The sequence below is a fragment of the Trichoplax adhaerens genome, genomic scaffold (genome assembly GCF_000150275.1).
Source record: "Trichoplax adhaerens TRIADscaffold_22 genomic scaffold, whole genome shotgun sequence".
NCBI lineage: Eukaryota > Metazoa > Placozoa > Uniplacotomia > Trichoplacea > Trichoplacidae > Trichoplax > Trichoplax adhaerens.
In genome coordinates, this window is record NW_002060963.1 from 864730 (window position 1) to 879264 (window position 14535).

General features: G+C 31.4%; 3 protein-coding genes across 3 annotated transcripts; all 3 read right to left on the bottom strand.

Moving 5' to 3' along the window:
* Window positions 1-1022: 1022 nt before the first annotated feature.
* TRIADDRAFT_61289 (uncharacterized protein) lies at window positions 1023-5858 on the bottom strand (the record flags this gene model as incomplete). The annotated part of the gene is made up of 6 exons (XM_002117240.1): window positions 1023-1279; window positions 2173-2499; window positions 2744-4274; window positions 4408-4623; window positions 4779-4848; window positions 5602-5858. The coding sequence occupies 6 exons, from the start codon at window positions 5856-5858 to the stop codon at window positions 1023-1025; spliced, it is 2658 nt and encodes an 885-aa protein (XP_002117276.1).
* A 328-nt stretch (window positions 5859-6186) lies between these two features.
* TRIADDRAFT_61290 (uncharacterized protein) lies at window positions 6187-7867 on the bottom strand (the record flags this gene model as incomplete). Its single annotated transcript, XM_002117241.1, has 3 exons — window positions 6187-6214; window positions 6904-6992; window positions 7277-7867. The coding sequence occupies 3 exons, from the start codon at window positions 7865-7867 to the stop codon at window positions 6187-6189; spliced, it is 708 nt and encodes a 235-aa protein (XP_002117277.1).
* Window positions 7868-10627: 2760 nt separating this feature from the next.
* On the bottom strand, window positions 10628-14498 carry TRIADDRAFT_32175 (uncharacterized protein; the record flags this gene model as incomplete). Its single annotated transcript, XM_002117242.1, has 13 exons — window positions 10628-10735; window positions 10842-10946; window positions 11023-11186; window positions 11313-11394; window positions 11506-11602; window positions 11841-11872; window positions 11946-12014; window positions 12120-12208; window positions 12377-12510; window positions 12606-12805; window positions 13046-13228; window positions 13929-14034; window positions 14380-14498. The coding sequence occupies 13 exons, from the start codon at window positions 14496-14498 to the stop codon at window positions 10628-10630; spliced, it is 1488 nt and encodes a 495-aa protein (XP_002117278.1).
* Window positions 14499-14535: the final 37 nt, after the last annotated feature.

Sequence of the window (14535 nt, forward strand, 5' to 3'; positions counted from 1 at the left end):
TCTTCTAATTAATTATTTTTAATTTGTTTCGCTGTAATATAGAGTCCACAGGTTAAAACTTTTCATTAAAGTTATTTGACTGCTTTAAAATCGACAAGGACCATCTACTCTTAATGCTGATTCAGGAGGTGGGCAAAGTTTTACCCTTTCACTCTCCGTTTGGCCGTGATGGCATTACAAAAAAAATCCACTTTTACTTTATGTATATAGATTATTATGAATAAGTTTTATTAATTGTACGGTAAAGTAAAAAGTACAAGTACAGTATTGTACGCGAAGTAGAACGAATGCAATCTCGAATACTGGTAGTACTAGTATATTTGGATCGATCTATAACATCGATTCTATAATTTTTTATACTATTGCATAGGCCTGTTTCATTGATTTCATCTTGCTATCATGATACTAATGCTACATTAACCATAATTAGTTAAGAGTCAAGGTCCAATTGATGGTACCCATATATGCTTATTACTTTAGTTATTAGATACAGTTCGATTGAAAATAGGGACCTATTAGTTACTTCAAGATGAGCATCTAGCTCAAACTTACTCTATAAATAGAATTGGAGAAGAAAAACATCTATAAGGTTACCAAAAACTAAATAACTAGCTATTCTACTTTGCAAGTCCTGTACGAATACTACAGTTGGATTAGAAAGGTTAGAGTATATAAAATTTGAACAGTTTATAGCTTATACAGTAACAATGTGTACCGCTTTAAAAGGCTTATTGAAAGAAGATGGTAAAAAATAAAAATATCTTTCAGATTTCTACCTTACATACATGTCGATGAATACTATCGTAAATGTACTTAAAGGATGGAAATGGAAAATTACTTGGAGATACTAAGATTAAGTTACGTTATCTTCTAGTGTTTCGTATACGTATAAACGATAGAGGAATAATGCCTAGATTAACTTAATCAACACCAATTAGTTTTTTTATTATACTTGTAATTCATTTCATACTTAGACAAATTCAACACACTAATAACTGCATCAATATAGAAGAAAGAACATGTTAAACATGAACAATATATTCAGGGTAAGCTGAATTATCATTTGATACTACAAATACAGATGGATTATTCATATTATCAACGACAGAATGGATTCGTTCTGATTTACTTCCAGGGATAATGGATAAATTAGGCTTATTGCTACAACCTGCATTGGCGTAAACGCCTGTTAGAACTCGAGCTATTATTAATGTTTTCCCATAAGAGAGAGATGTAGTAGCAGAGATAGCAAAGTAAGTCCCTGTTCCAAGTGCAGAACCTACAGATTAGTACAGTGAAAAAGATCATTTACTGTTAGGATAATATCAATTATGTCTTGATTACACGTTAATAATGAAATATTGAAGATCATTTAAAGACCTCCGTATGCTAGTAATTGTATTGTAATTTGTTTTGAGGTCTTTAATCATGTTCATAACTTCAATTTAAAGAATATAATTAGCATACTGACTGCTGTACTTCATAAAATGTAATTATAGCACCTGTAATATTTAGAATATAAGTCGGATATTCATTATACGATAATACGATTTGTTAACATGTCATATAATTCAATTTCAACTCTAATATATGGCATTAGCTATATACTAGAATATAATAGATGTGATAGTAAAGGAGATGTAGCCATAATACAATTATTTTGACTTTTGTAGGTTAGTTACATCAACTTTGGCTTTAATATACGATATTGATGACGCGTTTCGATATTTAACAGGGGACATTGAAAATGATGGTAAATATACTGTACTAAATATAAATTATTTCAATTTCATTCAAAGAGTGCAAACGGTACGGCTAATGCTCTGCCATGATAGCAATATCTCTAAAGATATTTTATTACTTTAATCTGACTATAATGATGAAGTTGTTGATAGAGTACGCTAGCATCTTTCATTAATTAATCATGTTGCTTCAATAAGCTGATATTCTTATGCTACTTGATAAGAAATGATACAAATGATATCTGGACTAATTATGATATTATGGCCTCTAAATATTTTCCACTATTTCAATGTTACGTACATTATACTAAGCAATTTAATTACTTCAATATAATTAAGAAACGCAATACTATTGATAAATGCCGTTAATTTCATATTGTAGCTCTACGAGGGTAAGCACTAAGAGGGTATGAAAACGTCTTTAACTAACCTCGTGATTTTCCTGAAAAATCTCTATCAAATCCTTTCCTACATATAATATCGGTATTTGCTGTTGTGGTACCATGGAACAACTTTCTTTCGACTTGAGTCCCTGGTTGATACTTCTGAACTGTACTTTCAACCTCTTTTTTCATAATTTGATAACGGCGATATAGATTCCAGTTTTGGATGCGTGTTAATCTGAGAATTTGGTGGTTTCCAAGAAGTAACGAAATTTCATTTCGCTCTTTTGGATTGGTGACATCAAAAGTACGATAATAGCCATCTGTTATTCCATCAGCTGTATCCCAATGTGGAGGTACGGCGATATCTTTGCCTATTTGATAGAATAGATTGATTCATATATAATTACTTTGAAAGTTATTGCCTTTATTTTGTAACCACACTCATTTATATGCAGCATACAGCAATATCATTTTTACTTGTTGTTAATATTATATATTCACCACTAGACAAAAAAGAAGAAAAACTCATGCGTCAACATTATCATCAATTAATTAAAATTGCATTTGCTACTAAACTCTACCATTTAATCGATCTATCTGAAGGTTATTACTCACATGATGATGCAAATTGCCCTATCGGATATTGCTTTCCATCAACTGTAATGATCATTTCTTTATAATCAATCGATTTTCTTCCGGAATCCACATTAAAAATCATCTTGGTCTTATTGTGGCAGTAAATCTCATAGTTTTTGACAATTTCATAATTCAATTTACTATCAAATTGGACTTTAGATTGATCAATGACGGCATACCATGGAATGTTTTTAGCAATCACTTCTTGTACTTCGATATCGGATTTTTCTTTCAATCGAGAAGCAAATAATTTATGAATAGCTGATATTGCCTTTAAAATATCGCTTTCATATCCATGAATTCGTATCATTTTATTTTGATTATATCCGACTAAAATTGTATTGTATTGGCACCAAAATTCTAACGATATTTGATGCCAACGATTTTTGTCAACATGGATAAAGTAATCATCGTCAGCAATTTCAAAAGATCCCCAACTCTGACCATATTCATTGATGATTGATTGCAGCTGGTTCATTTTGGTAAAGAATTTAGATACGTAAATTATTTTGAAACCATTTTGCTGTTTTGTCCTATTAAAAGTTATTTCCCATCGCAATTTTAATCTTGATTTAGTAATCTCTTCTCTTATCCACGTTGCAATCTCTTCAACTCGATCCTTAGAGCCTAAGGCAAAATCGATACAATCTAGCCTGTTCCCATTATGATCGTTGTTAGTGAGAAACAATTCTATCGCTTTGAATATCTGATAAGTATGCTCTTCGTTGAATTCTATACCTGGTAATGGGAGTGATACAGATTGATCTCCATAGGTACTAATAGATTTTAATAATTGATTTACACCTGTTAAACATCCGTATGGGCATATTTGATATAAATTATAATTGGAATGGAAATTAGGTAAATACTGCAAAGTTTTCAATGTATGCTGTGGACTATTACTCTCCATTATACCATCTAATGTCTTTAATTGGCGATGTTGATCGCATAATGCTGTCATATCGAGAATAGATTTTGTTGTAGCTCCCATAATATTTCCATGATAGAGGTTAACACGGAATAGTTTACATTTACTTTCATTATAGCAGTGAACGGTGAAATAAAGCTCGTAGCTAAGATTAGATTTATGTACAACATTGCTATTACTACTCTTTGTAACTAATGGAATCGTTTTGTGATCATGTATTTGATTGAATGGTATAGCTGCCGATATTGTAGCTGTTACAGTATTGTCAGGGCATTGCATAGTATCTGATGTTGCTATAAGTTGATCTTGCTGTCCAATTAAGCTATCATTTCTATCACGTAGTAAAGCTCTGAATTGTCGATGATGATCAGTTTGAGTTGGTAGAGTAACAAAATAAACTGTTTTCAAGGAAGTGTTATTTTTATGCTGATGTGAGTAGTTTGAAATCACATCAAACATACCCGGAATCACCTGATCGATCTGTAACCCAATCTTACCAATTCCAATAGCGGGAATTGCTATCGATTTCATCGATTCTTTATTAGCTTTTTCTAGGCAACATTTTAACTTGTCCTTTAACCACTGTAGTATGGGATTTATCATAAAAATTACAATTACATATTCTCATTATGTAAGCCTATCCATTCTTAATACGAAATGGCAATTATAATTCAGAGGAGTTACAATAATTAATGAAAAGGTTTTGCTGACTTACTGAGATAGATTTGCAAGAGCTTAAGAATGGAATATGATACACTTTTTTACAGCCAAAAAAGCTTCCACTGGTGCTTCCAATATCTTCAGCTCCTAAAGAATCTAACTGAGTTTTGCATTCAGAGTGATATTGCTTACCACCAGCTGTATATAATGCTTTGGCGATGGCACCTGATGCATAATTTCGCAGACTTATAGAATTCACAATAACATCTGCCTGAAGATTTCACGTTAGTAATGCAAAAATGAAATTAATGTCATTCCTCTTGATACGTACCGTATAAATATTTAACTTAACAAGTAAGGAAAGACATAGACAAAGCTTAACTTTTAATAATAATATCTAATATCTATAGTTTCAATTTTACATACATTTTTTGCTCCCTCTTTTTCAATTGTTCCTAAAAGCAAGTTAATATTGATGCGTTGTGTGTTTGATCTACTGCAAAAGATAATAAAAATAATAAAACAAGGCATAGATATTTATATGCAATCGCAGTACCTAAAATTAGTGGATGAAATGAGACTTTTTTATTTTCTCCTATCAGATTACTAATATTGAATACGTGCCAATAACTAATTATATGAGTGTAGGTAATATTTGCAGAAAACTTGAAGATGGATCATCATTTACTATCAATTCTAATAGAGAAGAATCTATTATAGGCAAAATTAGTTGGCGAGATTGAAATATAATGCTAATAATTGCACTTCCATAACATCTTGCTGAATTAATATTAATTTTCGATATTAAAAATTGACCAAGTATAGTAGCTATTTTGATTGTTTGAGTAGTGTTAAAAGTTTCTAAGCTGTATTATACAAGTATGAGCAATATTTAGTTAGAAGAAAGAGTCATGCATAATTAATGTTTATGAGATAGAAATTGGATATCAAATATTTGCACTATTAAATCAGGATGCTAACAAATTCTAATTACTTATTGAACTACAGCCAATAAAAGGCTGCAATATTTTTCAATAGATTTTAATGATGGACTAATTAACTTAAAATAGTAAGGTGCATCATCAATAAATGATTACTACCAAGTGCATACTAATTTACGGAATCGCTACGATACTTGTTGAGTTTTCATAAAATGAATTTGTGACACACAAGATATATAAGATAAATTGGATTGTCAATAATTGAATTTAACCATGTCTACATTTCATTACAGCTTCTTAAATTGTACCTTCGGTGGTTTTCGTCTAGAGCGATAGCTAAACAGCTATTTAGATCTAGCAAATGTTTCAATTTCATTTGACTTTGGCCAGATATCAAAAATCTTCCTAATTTAGAACTCTTACTAATAAAATGGTCTTTTCTAACAGTGATCGAGTGTAATATCTCGTAAATCTTGTTCAGAATAGTTTCCTTGTTCAATGGATTACATTGAATTTTAATTTGATGATGGCAGATGAATGCATAGGGACAATCTTTCTTATCCATTTTTTCAAATAGAATTTTGCAATCATGTTGATTTATAAGGATGGCAATTTCATATTTCAAGTGCAATCGCAAGTATTCTATTCTCAAAGCTTTAATTGATTCGATAGTATAAGATGTTGAAGATTGCTATTACAACATTAAAATTTGAATATTTATATAGATGTTGTTTTAATAGTATTTTGATACCTGATTCGGGTGTGTTGTTACGAAATGTTACATAGTGCTCATGGAAATAGTAACTTTCGAATGATTTTGATTTGGAAGATTTAGAACTGGAAGACAGCAATTTATTAATAAAACATTAACAAATAATATTCTAAATATTCATTTATATTTCTATAGCCTGCCAATCTAGCCTAATAGTAAAATATGAATACTACAACATTATACAAGTATATAATATAATATAATAGTTATCGTTCTGTTTTATGTTTAACAAAATTAAAGATAATAATTAGTCAAATTATGATAACTATTAGCTGACAATGCTAATATTTATTGTATTCGTGAATAACAATTTCAGATTGCTTTTGATCTGACAATAATTATTGAACGTTATAGAATTAAAGACTGTACAAGATAAAGATATTTCATCTCGGTTTTTACTTTATGAAAGTTGGAGATAGTGATTTGCTAGCAAACCCGTAGTTAGGTATTAATAATCTTGATTATATCTTGACTGTACCAACTATCTGACAATTAATTTAGGCTAAATTAGTTTACGATGGAAATTTACTTTACTATAGCTTCTTGAAAAGAAGTTCTGTATAAACTTAATGATCACGATAAGGGTAGTTCACAATTTCATTATTTACTTTTAAACAGCATCTCTAAAATTTTACACAATCTGGTAGCTACTCCTGTACGATATAAAAAGTAATTTACTATCATTATTTTAATAGGTTTGTATTAAAAATTGAAGGTGAATATATATCAATAAAGTGATAACTGATAATTTCAATACTGGCTGTTATATACAGACTTTCATATTTCTTCTCTTAACACTTATTGGACACGACAAATCAGTCAATAGCGGTTTAGTTACCTTTGATTTAGAAAAGTATCGTTTGGTATGCCTGACGTCAACTGTTCATATTTTTTGGCATTATCTGATCGTTTGCACTCTTTTTTAGCCTTTAATCAACGAGTATTATATGATTAGAAATAAAACGCCTAAAAATTCAGCTAATGAAAGGTTTATCAAAGTTAATTTCATATTTCAAGATTAATATATTGCTAGTTTTAGAGGATAATTTTTATGTAGGAATAGTTTGATGGTAATGGTAAATAACAAATAAAATCATGAAACTTGAGGCAATATTAGATGTTCCGAAGCGCAAAAGTAATATAGCAAGATAATGACAAGAATTCGTAATAGTAAGTAAACTTTGATAAATTGGAAGATATTATTGTCGTACCTTAATTAATGCACGATTTGACGGATTCTGATTATTATTTTTGCACTCTTCATCGCTACTGTTATCACTGATAGTGATATAAGTGATCGATTTTGCTGCAGTCTGGGCATTAATTGTAGCTTTGGGAGAATAATTGAACGCGCTATTCCCTTGAACCTGATTGCCAGAGGTAGGAGATCGGTTAAAATTATTATTAAGCCTTCTTCGCTTGCTCTTAACAAAATAGGATGAATCTTTCCTTCTACAGTCTTCTTTTTCGCCTAGACTAGTAAATGGCGTCCTGTTTTGACTATTATCTTTACATTCTTCATCACTATTGCTATCAGGGATAGTAATAAAAGTGATCGATTTTGCTTCAGTCTGGGCTTTGATTGTAGCTTTGGGAGAATAATCCAACGCCTTGTCGCCTTGAGCCTGATTGTTAGGGGTAAATCGGCCAAGACTGCCATTAAGTCTTCGCTTCCAGTTAAAACGAGGGGATAAATGCTTCCATCTAAGGCGTTCTTTACCACCTTGATTAGTAAATGGTGTCGAGGTGATAAGTATTTCTTTTCTTAAATTATTAGAACTTCCTATTGATAATCCTTCCATTTCACCGTTTTCAACAAGAAAGCTTTTTACATCACTAAGCCATTAATTATTTGAAGAAAAGAAGATATCCTTGTTATGTAATCAATCACCATTAGTTGTGACAACCTCGTAATACTTGTCCAATAACTTTTTGATAAATTTCATACGTCTTCGTAACGAAAATTAGAGCTTAAGTTATTCTTACTATTAACTATAATACCACAAATACGCTTATTATAGATAACATTCAGATTGATTAACTCTACTTAAAAAGGTAAATAACAGTTACGATCGATGGTGCAAGATTAACATTATCAATTACTTCGGGCTCAATTTAACATAAATTACTTTATTCGTAAATATAGCTAAGCAGCACTCTAAATTGCAGAATTTGTAGATAATAGCATCACTCTTTAATCTAGCTAACTCCATGGTTACATATTTAAATGATGATGCAAATTAAAATAAAGCCAATCACATCGCATAATTATGTTTACAATAGCAGTCTTTGGATTTATATTGGTCGAGCTGCAACCGCTACGGCTATTTTCTATTATTAGTCATTGTTTCTGGCCATTTTCTGCAATATATTATAAAACTAAAAATTAGAGTGATTAAGATATCATCTAATAAGATCGCTGAATTTGCGTTATAAAATTCTGGAGCAATTGTGTCGATAACCTCCCAAACATTTACCTGTTGTCCATGAATAATATTTTGTAAATAAAACAACGTTAAATATAAATTTATTAAACTGTACTTTTCAACACGTACACAAAATAATTTCAATATTATTTAAAATTTTAAAATGACAAAACTGTAAAATTTCGCAATGAAACTTTAATATTTTATTCATACGGTACTTGTTAAAAGCATAAGTCAATCTCAATTTGGGGAAAATACCATGAGAAAGTGCTTAAAGATTTGTTAGGACTCGATCTATTTTACAGGCAAAAAATTTTTAAATTGACTTGACCCAAGTTAGGCAACTTTGTACTGGTAGTACAAACAATAATAATATAGTAACAGTAAAAGACTATTACTCGGCCATTACAGTAGGTTTGATCGATTGGCATGAAATTTAGAACGATCGTACCGAAAGAAACAAATCTGCTTTCCACGCCGGCTGGCCTTATTTTGCAGACATTACTTACACTCGCCTGGCGTGTGTTAGAAACTCCTTATCCACAGATTCATCGTTTTTTTTATTTCATTATTCTAAACTTCTATTCCAAATAAAATCAACTAGCAAAAAATTTTTTAGATATATTTTCCTAAAATACGTTACCCCCCACTAAATATAATTACAGCGATAACATAAAGATTCCATCATTATTTAATCGACAAACAGAAAGTTTTGCATATTTAACTACAGACACTCGAAGTATTTAAAATGTTGGAATATCGCGCAATGGCGCTTAAAGGATATGTTTTAAAGATTGACGAATTAGTCAGATCTTTTGTACTTTGATCACACTTTGCCTTGAGATTATTTGTTCATTTATGCCTGTAAAATAATTAATAAGATAATATTTTTACGTTGAAAAATATCATAAAATTACTTTAACCCCTACATACTCGTATTCAAGATTAATATCCAATTGCATAATCCAATGTGATCAGAATTAGATAAACTTGCATTTAATGATCCAAAGGCATCTGTTATTTTTTACGTATTTCCATAAATGTCTCTTTGGTGAGCAAAGTAGAATGATGTAGTACATTTCCATTCACTCGATATATTATAGTTGAAGGTCGTTTTAAAATACAATTTTAACGGTAGTTAGATAGCTGTTGTGCTTATCCTACCCCACCCTTGAAAAATCATGCAAGCTTTTTCTACTCTCACAGAGTTGCTCAAGATTACTGTCGTCGATTCCAGATATAACTAATACTTTTTCCATGTCTTTACAAGATATCTTAGCGAATGACTACAATAAACCAAAACCCTTTTATTTGATAGATTATAATCACAACTGGCTATATTTTACCTCTTTTAAGGATAACCATTTAGTTTTCTATTTACCTTCATGTACAGGTTTCTCAGTATAAGTATTTTTTTAATTACACGTATGTTGTATACTAAATATTTGAATAGTTACAGCGATAGTACAGGATATCAGGAATCATTTGATAAGTGGGAAAATTTTTCTCTTTCTTACCACGGATATTCGAGGCATAGAGAATGCTAGGCTCTCGTAAAGCACTAATAGTAATTTCTAATGCCAAAAAGGAATGCGCAAGTAGTCCATTCGTAGTACCTACTAATAAACACGATTATGCTTCAAGTTGATGATTGATGAAATTACTTTTTTATTTGGATTAAAGGGCTAATAGGATAACGTTTTGCTCACGTCAGGATATCATAAAATGACTACAACCACTACATAATAAAGGTGAAGGCCCTAATATAATAATGGTACTTAGTCCGGAATTAAGAAAAAATCAAGTAGCGCAAGTTAAACGTAGGTCATCATACGTGTCATAAATTTTCCTTTGCTACATTATTAAAGAGGCATGACACAATTCGTATGCAAAATTAATTATAAATCATGAGTACAGATTCCAAAGGAATAAACAAGTAGGCTTGCAGCTAAAATTTTTCTCATGCATTTCTTTCAGAAACACTATCCCAATGGCATTATATAGTTTTGCATGTAGAATTAATCACAAATTATGCGCACAAAATTCCCAAGAATAAACTATTAGAATTGTAACCAAAATCTTCCTAAGTCAGCACGTAAAATTTTTAAGTTAAAAATATTTGTATAGAGAATGGGTCTAATGTTCTAAAATGCGCAAATTTCCAGTCACGATTTTGTTTTCCAAGACAGCGCCACTAGGAATGTCAATCCTCTCGCCAAAGTTAGCTATTATTATAACTGTGCCCTATAATTTAATTTTAATTTATAAGTTAACAATACCAGTGTGGTTTAAATGACAATAATTGAACATAGTAACATTAAAAACAAATATTGCACATATCGATCTATACCTTAAGAGATACATTTTTTCCAAATGTTACATCTCCGGATACAGTGAGATGATCTAGCTCTAGAATATCTGGAATATCTTCAAAACGTCTCAAGAAATCTCTGACCTATACAATAAACCAAAAAGCATAATTAAAGTATCTGTATCAGTAAAGAGTTCCAATTGAACTACTTGACGGTTACCTTTTTGAATTCATCGCCAAGTTTAATTAGGGGAACAGTTGGAAAGGAACGAGCAGGATTCATTTCCAAGGTACCGCACCTCAGAGTATATAGATTCGACATGGCTAGCAAAAGATCAGCCGTTTTCTTAACTGGCAGAAAGCGGGAACGCGGTACATTAATGCCTACAAGATAAAGTTTTATTAAATCAATATAAAACATACGAGACAAATCTCTGTTTTATGCTGAAAAGGTGCTTTTAGTGATGTAATGTATATAATCTGATGCACTGATAGAAATTATTCCGCTACCATGGGCGCCATTAAAGCATTTGATGGCTGCTCCAATAGCGGTTTCCAGCTGTATGACATGTGCACCGGTGGTATCCATTGTCTAACAAAGTAACAAACGTTGTAAAATTTTTCATCCATGAAATAACACCACTAACATGAGAGGGTCTTATCAGAAAAAAATACCGATCTTTTCCACATTACAGATACTCACTTTGTTATTCACAATAATTTCCATGTCTAGGGCGTTGCTGCTGTACAACTCATGAATTGCTTTCATGTCAATCCAAATATTATTAGTGTTAAAAATCCTAAGATTTCACAATAAATTAAAATTCTCCTTCGTAGCTGATATGGTTACACATAAAATATAATGTCTAGGAGTATATCTTTCCATTATTGTTGCATTTCAATAAAATCTTTTTAAAGATTAATACTGTTAATTATAGCATGTAGGTGCAAATCTTTGCTGAAGTAACGAATATTTAGATTTATGTTACATTTCATTGACAACTGGTAATATGTTTTTATTAATTATGTAAGACTTACTGGAATTTCTTGATGGATTTGAATTCGTCGACCTAAATAAAATGAAATATACACCATGTTATCATCAGCAATTGAGTCTAGTGATAATTATAAATGTGACAGTACATGATCTTTAGGGACTTGAGCAATTTCCAAAAGACGCAATTTATCTTCATAACTGATGAGCGTACCACCCTAATACAGTAGCCATAATATATGCATCATTTTAGAGAACTTAAATCATGTAATAAATATTGAGTAAATTTTTAATCTTTCAATTATGTATTACTAATAAAGTACCTTAACATCAGATCTAGTTTTATCAGTAACTTCCATAACAAAGTCACATCGTTCACCATCAGTAGGGCTGGCTAAGTAGTTTAAAATAGCTGTTGACGTGTTAAGGCATAATCTATTGAAGTAATGTTCCTAAAAATCGTTCATGGGTACTTAACTTTCGATGTATTAATAAAGACGGTAATACAATAATAGTGCTGTATACAATACAAACGCATTTACTATATACTACAATAGAACTTATGACATGACAAAGATACACATATCAACAACTGCTCCTAGGTTATCAATATTGGAAATGAAAACATAGCGTTTGCCCATGGCTAAAAATTTCTCCAACAGTCCAGAATTAGAGAAAGCAGCATAAGTATCACCATGACCGGGTGGGTACCAACTATAAAGGATTATAAAATAAAAAGCAATGAAACAATTGACATTGGATATTACTTACACGGATACTATCAAAGTGATCAATTCTTGTTAGCTTACCAATCATGATGATCATCAAATTGACTAGCAACAGGATGCAGGTTGTCACTGTAAATGCGAGGATATCGGCTCTGATTGAAGCAATGAATATCAACCCGAGCGGATTTGTATTTTCGTAGTACTTTCAGCGTATCTTCGTGAGTATTGAACGAATTCATGAGTACCAACGGAACGCTTGCATTGTACTTGTCGTTCAAGAACTATAAAAACGTATATAAGGAATTAATTCGAGTAGGGCTTGTTCTTTTATTAGGTTTGAATGTACAGTAAAATATAAGAATTAACAAACAGTAGAACTGATTGCATTGCTGATTAATACAAAATGATCACAAATTATATTTATTATATAGCAGCACAAGGTAGCTCATTAATCATAGCTTAATAATTGCCTATAATAGTTTAAAAATATTGATATCATTAATTTGAAGACTCCTTATTACCTCAATCTGTTGAATGGTAAGATCCAGAAATGTTGCATTAGTATGGACAGTAATGATACTTTTAGGTCCAGTGCAACCCATGCTAGTTCCTAATCCACCATTCAGTTTTAAAACCACTAGCTGATCTAATAGAGCTCTGGAAACCTCGGATTCTCGTACTTTGATATCATCATACTTTCGGACCTAGATGGCGTTGAATCGTGAGAAAAAAAATGATTTGGATAACTACGATACAAAGTACTTCGTGTATCTAATTAGATAGCATTTAATATGGTTGTCTCTACATTGCAGTTTTTTCAAAGTTGCGCATAACTAGTATCTACAAATACATGTGTGACTAGCTGACAGAGAAAATCTGCACAATACCATGGACTACTTTTCTTCTAGTCGTCTATGACACTACATAGCAAGGACGGTTTGTGATAGGAAAGTCTTATAGCAGATAAACAATATGCCATAATGTTATTTAATATAACAATAAAAATCTGCATAATACATAACGGATGATTTGAAAAAGGGGCTAAAGTGTTTGCTAAAATGTTATCTATCATTACAATCTATAATTAACACAGGTGTGAAATTGCTGGTAACGTATGAATCAGGAAAGATCGATAGTGACTGGTATTATCCTAATTGCAATTCTATACGAGTATAATGTAGTTTCGCTTTGTTCAAGTTTGATATCGTGACAAGACATTGCAAAAAATTTTAGGCAAAAGTAATAAATTGCAATTTGGAATAAGTATATAGAACTGTAGCATCACATAGTCTAGCAGAAACGTGATTGACAAATAGATAATTGTTGTCACTACCGTTCGTTTTTGGTATCTCGAGTTATTGTCAGATATAGGAACTTTACCGTTTGTTCAATTTATTAACTTACTGCTCCTTCCGGCAATGGTCGAATTTTGTCCCACTTGATTGCGGAACCTTTATTTTCAATGTACCTTGAAAATAGCTTGCTGAAACCATTCAATTCCTTGCCCATTCTCTGTTTGTAATAGCATGATGGCCGTTATTAATAAAGATGACAGGTTAATTGTTACTACATCCTGCTGACGGTCGATATACATAATATTTTACTGAAATCAACACACTGTAGTATCATCTAGTAAAGTTGTACAGTAACTATATCCTTGTCAAGAATTGATACACCTTTGCCACACTCGTTTCAAATCTGGAGATCATCGTCAATGACGATACCCACCAAATTCAAGAAACGGCCTTTAATGCTTATGATCATAACGTTTATAGTCGTGGTAACTAGCAGAGGCGTGATAGTTTTAACGTAATTCAATATGCGATATAATCACAAATGCATCGATAGTTAGAACATAGTACTTGCCTCTTTTTGATCGGCAGGAGCAGTTTGTAGCATTGCATCCAAGTCATGTTGCATAGCAATTTCAGAATCACGTTTAGCTTGAGCTTGAAATTCAGCAACGTTCCACATCTTGCTTTGCTGTTCATTGATATATATGGGTATAATT